Raw genomic sequence first — 10677 nt, forward strand, 5'->3', positions numbered from 1 at the left:
TTAGGAAGGAAGGCCCAGAACTGGCCAGTGACTTGAGGTCAGGAAACAAATTCCCCATTGCTTTTGTTCTCCCCTCAAAACAATCCAATACTGCAAAAATAGCCACTGTGGGTTGAATTCTAGAGCAGCCTACCTTGCTAGGACTCGGGCTAGATGAATGATTGTGGCCTAAGCAGAGGGAGACGTCAAAGGAAGCACCTGATAGATTTTTGTTTGTTTGTTTGAGACAGAGTCTCCCTCTGTTGCCCAGGCTGAAGTGCAATGGCACAATCATAGCTTACTGCAGCCCTGAACTCCTGGGATTAAGCAATCCTCCCACCCCAGTTTCCTGAGCTGCTGGGACTACAGGCACTTGTCACCGTGCCTAGCTAATTTTTTTTTTTAATTTGTATAGAGACAGGGTCTTACTGTGTTGCCTCAAACTCCAGGCCTCAAACAATCCTCCTGCCTCAGTCTCCCAAAGTGCTAGGCTTACAGGCATGAGCCACTGTGCCCAGATGATAATTTTCCTTCTGATCTCTATTTTTCAGGTATCTCTTGTAGGCACCATGGTAAAGAGGTGAAAACATGGGTTTGGGGGTCATACTGACCAATTTAAAATCTTGCTTCTCCCCTTACCAGCTGTGAGCATTAGATGAGGAAATAAATATCAAAGAGCACACATTTTAGGTGCCAAATGCATGTTATTTCCTAAAATCCTCCATCCCCAGATGCTATTGCCCCACCAGCCCTTTCAACTCCACTGGGATTTCCCAATCACATGCATATTGGCTTCTTGCTAAAAGCTGGCTTACCAGGGTTAGATACTGCCCTCTGCACATTTTCATTTTCTGGGCTTTTGGACAAAGGAAAGGATGTGCTCTGAGTTCTGGCTGCCCAATAGAAATGTGAAGTCTCAGACTTGGAGTTGTAATGTTTCTCAGGGGAAAAACACACATGAGTGGCATCTTGATTGAGTCCTGAAAAATAAAAAAACCAAGACAATGCTTCTCTAAAGAGCAGGTGCACGGTGGAAAATGGAGTGGAGATAAATGGTTTTGTTTTTGCTTCCAGGGCAGTTATGTCTGTTTTTATTTGGGGCCTCTGAGTTTCTATGCAAAACTCTCAGAATGCCTCCTGTTAAACTTTGCCGGCCCTCCTCCAATGCAAAATTTATATACCAGTACAAAGAGAGAGAAAGAAAAGTCATGGACAGGAGCTGCAAGAAGGATTGCTTTTCAGAAGCTCAAGCTGAATTTTCTTCTGCAAAAGAAATAACTGCCCTTGAGTCAAATTAGAAAATTTAACTTTTTAAAAGAGACTCTCCCCTAGGAAAAAAAGAAGGTTGATAAACCTGTAACAGAACTTATACAAATCCAATATAAATAGCCCATCCTTATGGTGCACAATGAAGCCTTTAAAAGAGAACCACAGAACACTGCACATGTGTATACACACCTGGGCCTCCCCTGCTGGGAGTACTATTCCATGGAAGAGACTCGGGAGGGAGTCCCTGTTTTCACCTCACTTGCTAGGTGACCTAAACCAAGTCATTCAGATTCCCTGGACTTTGGACTCCTTATCTATACAGTTAAGGAATTGGACTGGCTGATCACAGATCTAACTTGTGGTTTTTGACACCCTAGGATTCAATAATTTTTTCACCATGTATTCATTTTATATAATAATTCTTTTATATCCCTGACACACCAAAGAAATCAAGTGACATATACCACAATCTAGTTACCTCCTAGATCATCCAGCTTTAAATTTCTTTTGGATTCCATCAGTCTACAAACACAACCACGATTTAAGGTCTCATCGTTGATAAGAATTACACACCTTTAAGAGCTCAAACTCCAAACTCCTCCATGTGCCCATTCCCTCTCAGCCTTCTCCCATCCCCCTATGTTTCTCCACACCAGACCTCCCACTTCCAGACCCCTCCTAATCTCAAGTCTTTTGCCTCCCTCTGGTTTCCTTCTCTTCCCCAAACCAGCTGGCCAAAGCTTCCAAGATTCTCTCACTAACACCTTAGACCAGTGGTTCTCAAAGTGAGGTCCCCAAACTGGCAACATTGGCATCAGCTGGAAACTTGTTAGAAATACAGAATCCCAGGCCTCTCCTCAGACCTGCTGAATCAGAAATTCTAAGGGAAGAGCTTGTTTTAACGGGCCCTTCTGGAGATCCTGATATATGCTACAGTTTGAAAACTACCTACCACCCTAGACGTATTTGGCCCTTTAACTATCTCCAGCCTCACAGAAACTACTTCAAGATTTGATTTCATTTGTAAGCAAGGAATATAGTAGAATGAATTAAAAAAAAAAAAAAAAAAACCCTAAGGTTTGACTTCTTGGCCTGGTTTCTGTGCAGGGCAGTTTGAAGAGCAAAACAATTTAGCAGCTTCCTTCCACCCTCCCCTTCCTCCCCTCACATCCTTCTCAAGCCCAGTCCAATCCCTACTGCAGGAATGACACCAGCATGAAGTGGTCAGAGGCGACAACCAACCATTTCTGGGCTTCAGGGATGCAGAAATTCATTTTAAATGCCCAACAGTTAAAAGTTCTGTACTTCCTCCTGCATTTATCATTTTACAATTTTCTAGAAGGAAGTAACACTCAGCAATTTCTCCTTTGGTAAACAGTATTGGGTATCAGGACAAAGTGCCATTTCAAAGAATCCTCTGCTGCATTCTGTGCAATCCCTGTGTCTACCTAAGTTTGTCTACAGCTGCAGTTCCTTACAAACTCCCGAAGTCTTGCTTTCTGGTATTTGGGGACCTTCTGGTCTCTACCTGTGGCCCTGTTTACCTGAGATATTGCTCTGCTCTCTCAGAAACAGGGCTCTGATTACATTGGCAGCAGTGAGCAGTAACTTGGGGTCACACATCTGCAGCAGCAAGAGAGTGTAATTTGCCTTAGTCCAGTGCGTGCTGTTCCCAAACCAGTACAAGATCTCCTTCATCTTCTGTTCTACCGTTTTATCCAACATTTGGTTCAAGGAGGACTTCGTAATTCTCCCCTCCTTCTTGCTGAGGTTGATCCGGGACCTGTTATAGATGAAATCCTTGCCCTGTGTGGTCTGAAGTATATTTTGGAAATAGTGTAACAGATTTAAACTATTTAACTGCTCCAGAATGCTTACTAGAAACCTCCTCTGGGATATCTCGCTGACCCTCCGGAACCACTCTTTGGTAGAGAAGATCTTCCAGGCTAAGACACACGTCTCACACTTCTGGCACACAGGGACTGAATCATTTCCCTTCTCACAACGAAAATAGGGGGCATTCTTGAGTCTTGATTCCAGGTTTTCCATGATCCTGAGATAACCAGCTCATTTCAGGCTTGCCCATGTGCAACGCCACCAAACACCAGAGGAAACAGATAAATACCCCAACAGAACCTTTTCTATTATAAACATCTCCCAAAGCAAGAGTAAACGGCTGCCATGAATGGAAAGCTCTCCCAGAGTGTCTCATCCAGAAACTGCCAGTAGAAGTCTGGCTTTTTGTACTGACCTCCTTGGGAACACGGCCTTACCGTAAATCTCCTAAACCTGGCGCTACTTATGTGGAGGCAGTTGCTGTATATTCTGAAAGAGCTGGTCATCCCGTTTCTAGAACAATAATAAATATTGTCAGTCAAATTTAAGTCATATGTGAACCCCTCTTAAAGAAAAAAGATATGGCGAAGCCTGGTGTTGAGCTTCAATTGTCGTTGTTATTAATGACTTTTAAATATCCATGAATATAAAATAAGCTGTAAACATCTGATGTTTACACCTTTTTCAGTTGCAAAGTGGCTATCATAATGATCCTGAATATGTTTATGGTCATTTTCTTAAGTCGTCATTATCAAAGTAAAGAAAGAAGTATTTAATATAAATTTGAGTTCCTTAACTACTTCAGAATGCTAATCAGAAATCTCACGCCTGTCAAAGTGTCCATGCAAACTTTGAGCAGTCCAAAAAGGAGACAATTCTCCTATTTCAGACAAGACTAGGTTCAAACAATGACTCTGGTATTTAGGAGCTATATGATCTTGAACAAGTTACTTGGTCTGTCTGAGCTTCAGTGTAACCAGTGTACTTATAAGGATGGAGAAGATCAAGGCAGATAATAAAAATTACAGCTACCTTCTAGGGTTAGATAAAATGTATGCAATTGTTTTCTGTTGCTATTATTATTACCCTACATTAAAAACAAAATGTTTGCAATACTGTATGCATTTCTAGTGCCCATGTAAAAAGACCACACACAACTGGAGAAAGGCCATGGAGTCCATGGCTGGGAGCTGGTTGATTCCCATACCAGCACAGGGGTCAGGGATGGAAATCAGGTTAGGAATGGGATCAGTTGTAACAGTTCAACCTTTCTGTCTGAAGTGCCATCTGGAGAAAAGACTAGAGAGGACTAACATCGAATTCATCAGGAGGGCCAGACAAAGGAGAAAGGAGGTCTGAAGCAGACATTTTGAATATATTAGAGGGGGACATATTACTCCAGAAGGGCTACAAGCTAAGAGTAGCTTGATTTTAAAGGTTCAACTAAATCCAGGTTTTCATCTGAGAGTCTGATATACCTCAAGGAAGAGGTTTTACCCACCCAACTCAATATTTATTCCATGTTTGAGGGTTGACTGTGGCCCAATAGAGGGGCACAAACGTAGAAATCAGAGACGGACTAGCTAGAATCTCATTGCTGGCTGCTTCTTACTAGTTCTATGGCCCTGGACAAGCTACTCAATCCTCTCTGACCATTTCCTGGTCTGTAGAAGACACATGATAATCCCTACCCTGCAGGATGTTGTAGTGTGAGGATGACATTCATTAATACAGATGATTGTGGTGGTTACTGCTGCTCCCTCTCTATCCCTCTTAGCACCACTACACACACACACGTGCACACGTACACACACATACACACACGTGCATACACATGCACACATGGCATCTCATCTGGCTGCTCAGCAGCACCCAATAGACTGGGTTTGCTTTCCATCTCCTTCCCCACAGCACATACCCATACACACACAGTTCTCCTCAAACATCTGGGGATCATAGCACTGTGTGCCGTCACCACTGTTGGCACCTCCTTTTCTAAATAGCCTCTTGGAGAATATGACAAGGGGCCACCTCCAGAGAACAGAGGGACAAGGAATACTCCAGAGCGAGTGAGTACAAGAAGGAAGCTCCTTGCTGCCTTCCTTCCCACTTCTTGCTGACCTGCACCTTGTGGCAGGTCGGACCATGCACCTGGCTTTGGCAGGAAGTTGGAGCCATTTGGGTTCTGGTGTTAGAGTTGAGAATGTGACTTCTGTGGAGGACAGGACAAGATGGTCAGATGGGAGAGACCAAGGGTGGGGACATGGCACTGGTGTTATCCAAAGAGGCAGGCAGGCAACCAGATCATGTCAAAATGAAGAATAAGCCGGGCTCAGTGGCTCCGCCTCTAATCCCAGCACTTTGGGAGGCTGAGGCAAGTGGATTACCTGAGCCCATGGCTTCAAGACCAGCCCGGGTAACTTGGCGAGACGTCGTCTCTACAATAAATGAAAAATTAGCTGGGCGTGGTAACATGCACCTGTAGTTCTGGCTACTTGGAAGCCTGAGGTGGAAGGATGCCGGAGCCCAGAAGGGCTAAAAAAGGGGGACATATTACCCCCGTGACAAGAGCCCGTGAGTATGCCACTGCACCCCAGTCTAGGCAACAGAGTGAGACTCCAACTCAAAAAAAAAAATGAGGAATAGCAGTTCAGTGGAGGAAAGCATTTCTCAGAGGAAGGATCTGGGCATAAGAAGTACATCTGGAGATCTCACAGATATCCAGGCAATGAGCAACCTGAAGTCTTCGTGTCAGAAAGGAAAGTTCCTTTCTGCCCTGTTTTGTATTGTTTTATTCATGATCCTGGTTACATACCCTCATCACACTGCCCCAAATCTCCACTTGCTTTTCCTACCCTCCTACATGATAGGGAGAATCCCAGGAGGTGCAGTCCAACACTGCACCAGAGGACCTGAGCCTCTGCCAGCCCCAGTCTAGGCCCTCTGCTCCCCTCCTCCCCCCGACAGCTACCTGCCCTGGTCAGCCAGCAGGGACTTAGAAAAGAGTACAAGTTTCAGAGTAGGAGGAGAAGGAATTAAGCCAGGCTCTGCCACAGTGCAGCCTTAGATCCTGGATAATTCACTTGCGGCTCTCAGTCTACTCCCCTTCCATAAAACAGATACCACAATTCCTCCTAGCTCTCAGGTGGCTGTCAGGCCAACTGAATGGATTCTTACCCCGTGTGAGGAATTAACAAGTATTGTTAGTAACATTAGGGAACATGGAGAAACCATGATGTCTCATCCATCAACTTCTCATCATATGGTATTTTACACTTCTTGATAAAAGTTAAATTTTAAAAAGTCTTTACTCATGAGAAATCAATGCATGTGCACACATACACACACCTTTTTCTAGGTAATCATCAGGGTCACTACTTAGGTTATTAATTTGGAGGAAAGGATTTTCATCTCAAATGACTGACCGCTGCTATATTGACCCTCAGTCCTTGTGAAGTAACCCGTTCTCCCTTTTCTTTTCCAGTACCTAGCCTTCTTCCTTCTGGCAGACAGTGGGATTTTTTTTCAGTAAGACTACAGAAATAGAGATGAAAACTAGATATACCCCAGCAAAGCAGGAATGACCCGCACTCAATCTGAGCCATATACAGCCTGTGTCCTGCATGTGGATATTGATATGATAAAACAGACCTCCTGCAAGGGCCTCCTGCTCAGCCACCAAGATGTCTAATCACAGGTGCAGAGTGAAGGAGTTGGTGATGAAATCTAAGGGAGCTAGGAAAAGCAGGAAATGTACACACCACCTTTCCTTCCACCTTTTGTCTGTGGCTAAAGGGGCTGGTGGCCCCAGAAATGGAGGCAGTGGTTATAGAGATGGGAAGCAACCAGGGAATGGGTCAGTAAAGGACACAATGCAGAAGTTAGTCCCTAAAGATAGCCTGAGAAAATGAAGCAGTATGCCAGGACATGGAAAAGAGAAATGTAGCTGGGCTCAGTGGCTCAGCCTGTAATCCCGCCCCTTTGGGAGGCTGAGGTGAGTGAATTGCCTGAGCCCGCGGGTTCAAGACCCACCTGGGCAGCGAGACCTCATCTCTACAATAAATCAAAAAATCAGCCAGGCGTGGTAGCGCATGCCTGTAATTCCGGCTACTCGGAAGGCTGAGATGAAAGGATTGCCGGAACCCAACAGGCAAGGCTGCGGTGGCCAGGAGCGGCCACTGCACTCCAGTCTGGGCGATAGAGTGAGACTCCAACTCAAAAAAAAAAGAGAACTGTTTCATATATCACCTTATCTATAATTGTCCTGAACAGTAAATTCCCATCTAGCTGTTCACATATGAGAAGTTTTCATTTCAATTTATATCATTTTCTTGTGATCAAAAGACACACCTAGTTATCCTCTGGGATGCTCTTTTTTTTTTTGAGTCGGAGTCTCACTCTGTCACCCAGGCCAGAGTGCAGTGGCACTCTCACAGCCACCGCAGCCTCGACCTACTGGGCTCAGATGATCCTTCCACCTCAGCCTTCCAAGCAGCTGGAACTTCAGACAGGCACCACCAAGCCCAGCTAATTTTTTGATTCATTGTAGAGACAAGGTCTTGCCATGTTGCTCAGGCTGGTCTTGAACCCTGAACTCAGGCAATCCTCTCTCCTCTGCCTCCCCGAGATTATAAGCATGAGTCACTGCGCCTGGCCAAGGAATGCTCTATCTTAGATCTAGAACAGAGACTTGCACATTATAAATACCACATACCCGAGGAAGCGAGGAGGGGGAGCAGGGACCAGGATTTATTTATTTAAAAATTGTGTATTTCAACTTCGGTCACCTTCAAAGTACTCGCCATTGGATGCAATACACCTATCAAGATGCTTTTTCCTCTGCTCATAATAGTTTTTGAACTCATCAACTTTGATGCCTTTTAGTGCTTCTGCTGTTTTTTGTTTTACCTCTTCTACATTGGCAAAACGTTTCCCTTTGAAATGTTTCTCATCCACAGGGAAAAAAAATTTTTAAAGTCACTGGGGGCGAGATTGGGTGTATAGGGAGTGTGGGGCATGAGGGTCACGCCATCTTTGGTCAAAAACTGCTAAACACTCATCGTGGTGTGGGCAGGTGCACTTGTAAACCACCCATCATTAAATGAGCAAACGTGTTAAAAGATCTCAAAAAAAAAAAAAATTCACTGAGGTGGAATGCAGCCTCCCACAACAACACTAGCTGGTACACTGATACCAGTGGGTTCCTAGAGCACTTACCTGGTGGGGGAAGCCTGTATTACAATGAGCCGGCCCTCCAAAAGATAATTCTGGGTTTCGGGGGGCGTCCCCCTTGTATGTTGATTGAGTTGATTTGGGGGCCATCATTCCAAAAACATGCTGACGCAGGTTAAAGAAACAAGGACTCCGTGACTGGGCCAATATTGGCATCTCATGATTGCATCATGAATCTTGGAAGAATGTGGGAATTTACTCAGAACTCATAAGATTCTCAAAAGAGAATGCCATATTCACTTGGATTTCAAAAAAATTGAGACAAAAATAAATTACAAGGCCACCTCATCTCTACAAAAATAAAAATAAAAAAATTAACCTGGCGTGGTAGCGTGTGCCTATAGTCCTAGCAACTGAGAGGCCGAGGTAGAAGGCTCACTTGAGCCCAGAAGGTTGAGGCTGCAGTGAGCTGTGATTGTGCCGCTGCACTCCTGCCTGGGTGACAGAGTGTCCAACTCAAAAAAAAAAAAAATAGAACAAATTACGTAGTGGCTAAAATTACATTCTTATTCTGCAATCACAAATGATCTAGTAATGGAACAAAACAATCTGGCACCAAAGTGAGTTCTAGATTAGTTCAGGTTTTTATTTTTGCTTTTTTAAATAAGTTTACATAATGGAAGTAGTGATAAGGGTGGGTAAATAAAAAAGACTGGCATATACTTACACAGCTAGGAGAAATGCCAGAGACCGTAAAATAGACCTTTGATCTCTTCTCTCCTTTATTTTTTTTTAATTTGTTATAGGCAATTTTCAATTTTCAGAGCAAGAAAAAAGATATGCCCATTGCTTGAGGCAACGACAGAAAAAGAAATGCCCAACTCTTAATTTTGCTCTAATCTTTTATATCAAAAAGAAAGGTCCTGAATTTGAAAACTAGTATACAAAAAGAGCTAACAGAAAAATGAAGTTCAAGATAGGTAAAGAAATATCTAAATGAATCCTTTTATATGAGCTCAAGTATACTGGCCTAAATAAATTACATCTCAGGACTCTGACATAATTTACTGACGTGACTGCAAATCAGGTGGAAATCTTTAAGGAACTAGGGAGAATGGTAGAGGATGGTGTCTAGTCCTTTTGTGTTGTTATACAGGAATAACCAAGGCTCATAAGATTTGTAAAGAAAAAAAGTTTATTTGGCTTAAGGTTCTGCAGGCTGTACAAGAAGCATAATATCAGAATCTGCTTCTGGTGAGAGCTTCAGGCTGCTTCCACTCATGGCAAAAGGGGAAGGGAAGCAGGTATCACATGGTGACAAGCCAGGCTCTTCTTAACAATCAGTTCTCGAGAGAGCTAATAGAGTGAGAATTCACTCATTATCTCCAGAAGCACCAAGCCACTCATGAGAGATTCCTCCATGATCTAACACCTCCCACTGGGCCCCACCTCCAACAATGGGGATCAAATTTTAACATGAGACTCAGAGGGGATAAATATCCAAACTATATCAGATGGGCACAAGTCAAGTTGTCTTGATTTTTTTTCTTAAAGAAAAATAAGATAGACTCTGAAAAAATAGACTAGTGAACTTGACCCACAGCAGAATTCTAAAATGATTTGTCACATATTTTGTGAGTATTTGGAGAAGGAAGTGACAAGCACCAACCACCCACAGGAGTTCAACGAAAACAAGACAGGCCAAGTTGATCTTATTTTCTCTTTTGAGAACCTTATTAGACAAGCAGATCAAAGCAATTCAGAGATAGCAGATCTTGGCTTCTGCCACTGAAAGCATTCCTCACATCCAGGGTATAAAGCTGTAAAAGGTAGGGGTTCCATTATATATATATATATATATGTATATATATATATATATATGTATATATATATATATACATAGTTATATATCTATATAGATATAGATATATAACTAAACCTATATATATATATATCTATATCTATATATAGATATAGATATATAACTAAACCTAGAAGCTATCAACTAAGTGCTACAAGATTCTGGTTAGGCCTTACCCACATCAACATATTTATCAACAAGGTTAAGACTTAATTAAAATTGAGAAAGTTGACTGAAAAAAAATAAAATTAACAAAATTAAGATTAAAAAAGACTTAAGAAGAAAGGGTTACCAATTCTATAGGCGACACTAGCTAGGAAAGAGCTAATACACTGGGTGAAGAATCATGGATCTAAACTATCTCATGCAGCAATGATGTGATAAAATTAAAGTAAAAACTTTTAAAATCCTATACTGTCTACAGCCTTAGAAACAAATATAGGACAAAGTCTCTGGAAACAAGTCAAGCAATGCTAAAGTGATATACTCTTGAGATAGGACTATCGAACTGATTGAAGAAGAGATTTGTCTTGACAAAGGTCACAGGAAAAGACCTAAAC

The 10677-nt window shown here is 42.7% G+C and overlaps 1 protein-coding gene across 2 annotated transcripts in view; it reads right to left on the reverse strand.

The window, feature by feature from the left end:
* The window catches only part of LOC103256077 (F-box/WD repeat-containing protein 10-like), a 46564-nt gene extending 43065 nt beyond the window's left edge, over nt 1-3499 (reverse strand). For both annotated transcript variants that reach the window (XM_008053958.2, XM_008053957.2), the window contains exons 1-2: nt 2793-3499; nt 795-959 (exon numbers count right to left, since the gene is read on the reverse strand). In XM_008053958.2, the coding sequence (XP_008052149.1) occupies nt 795-959; nt 2793-3297 (670 nt within the window). In that variant the 5' untranslated portion in view covers nt 3298-3499. The remainder of the gene's footprint in view (nt 1-794; nt 960-2792) is intronic.
* Between the last annotated feature and the right edge of the window lie 7178 nt (nt 3500-10677).

Source organism: Carlito syrichta, unplaced genomic scaffold (genome assembly GCF_000164805.1).
Source record: "Carlito syrichta isolate Samal-C Ts95f unplaced genomic scaffold, Tarsius_syrichta-2.0.1 Scaffold288909, whole genome shotgun sequence".
In the NCBI taxonomy this organism is placed as follows: Eukaryota; Metazoa; Chordata; class Mammalia; order Primates; family Tarsiidae; genus Carlito; species Carlito syrichta.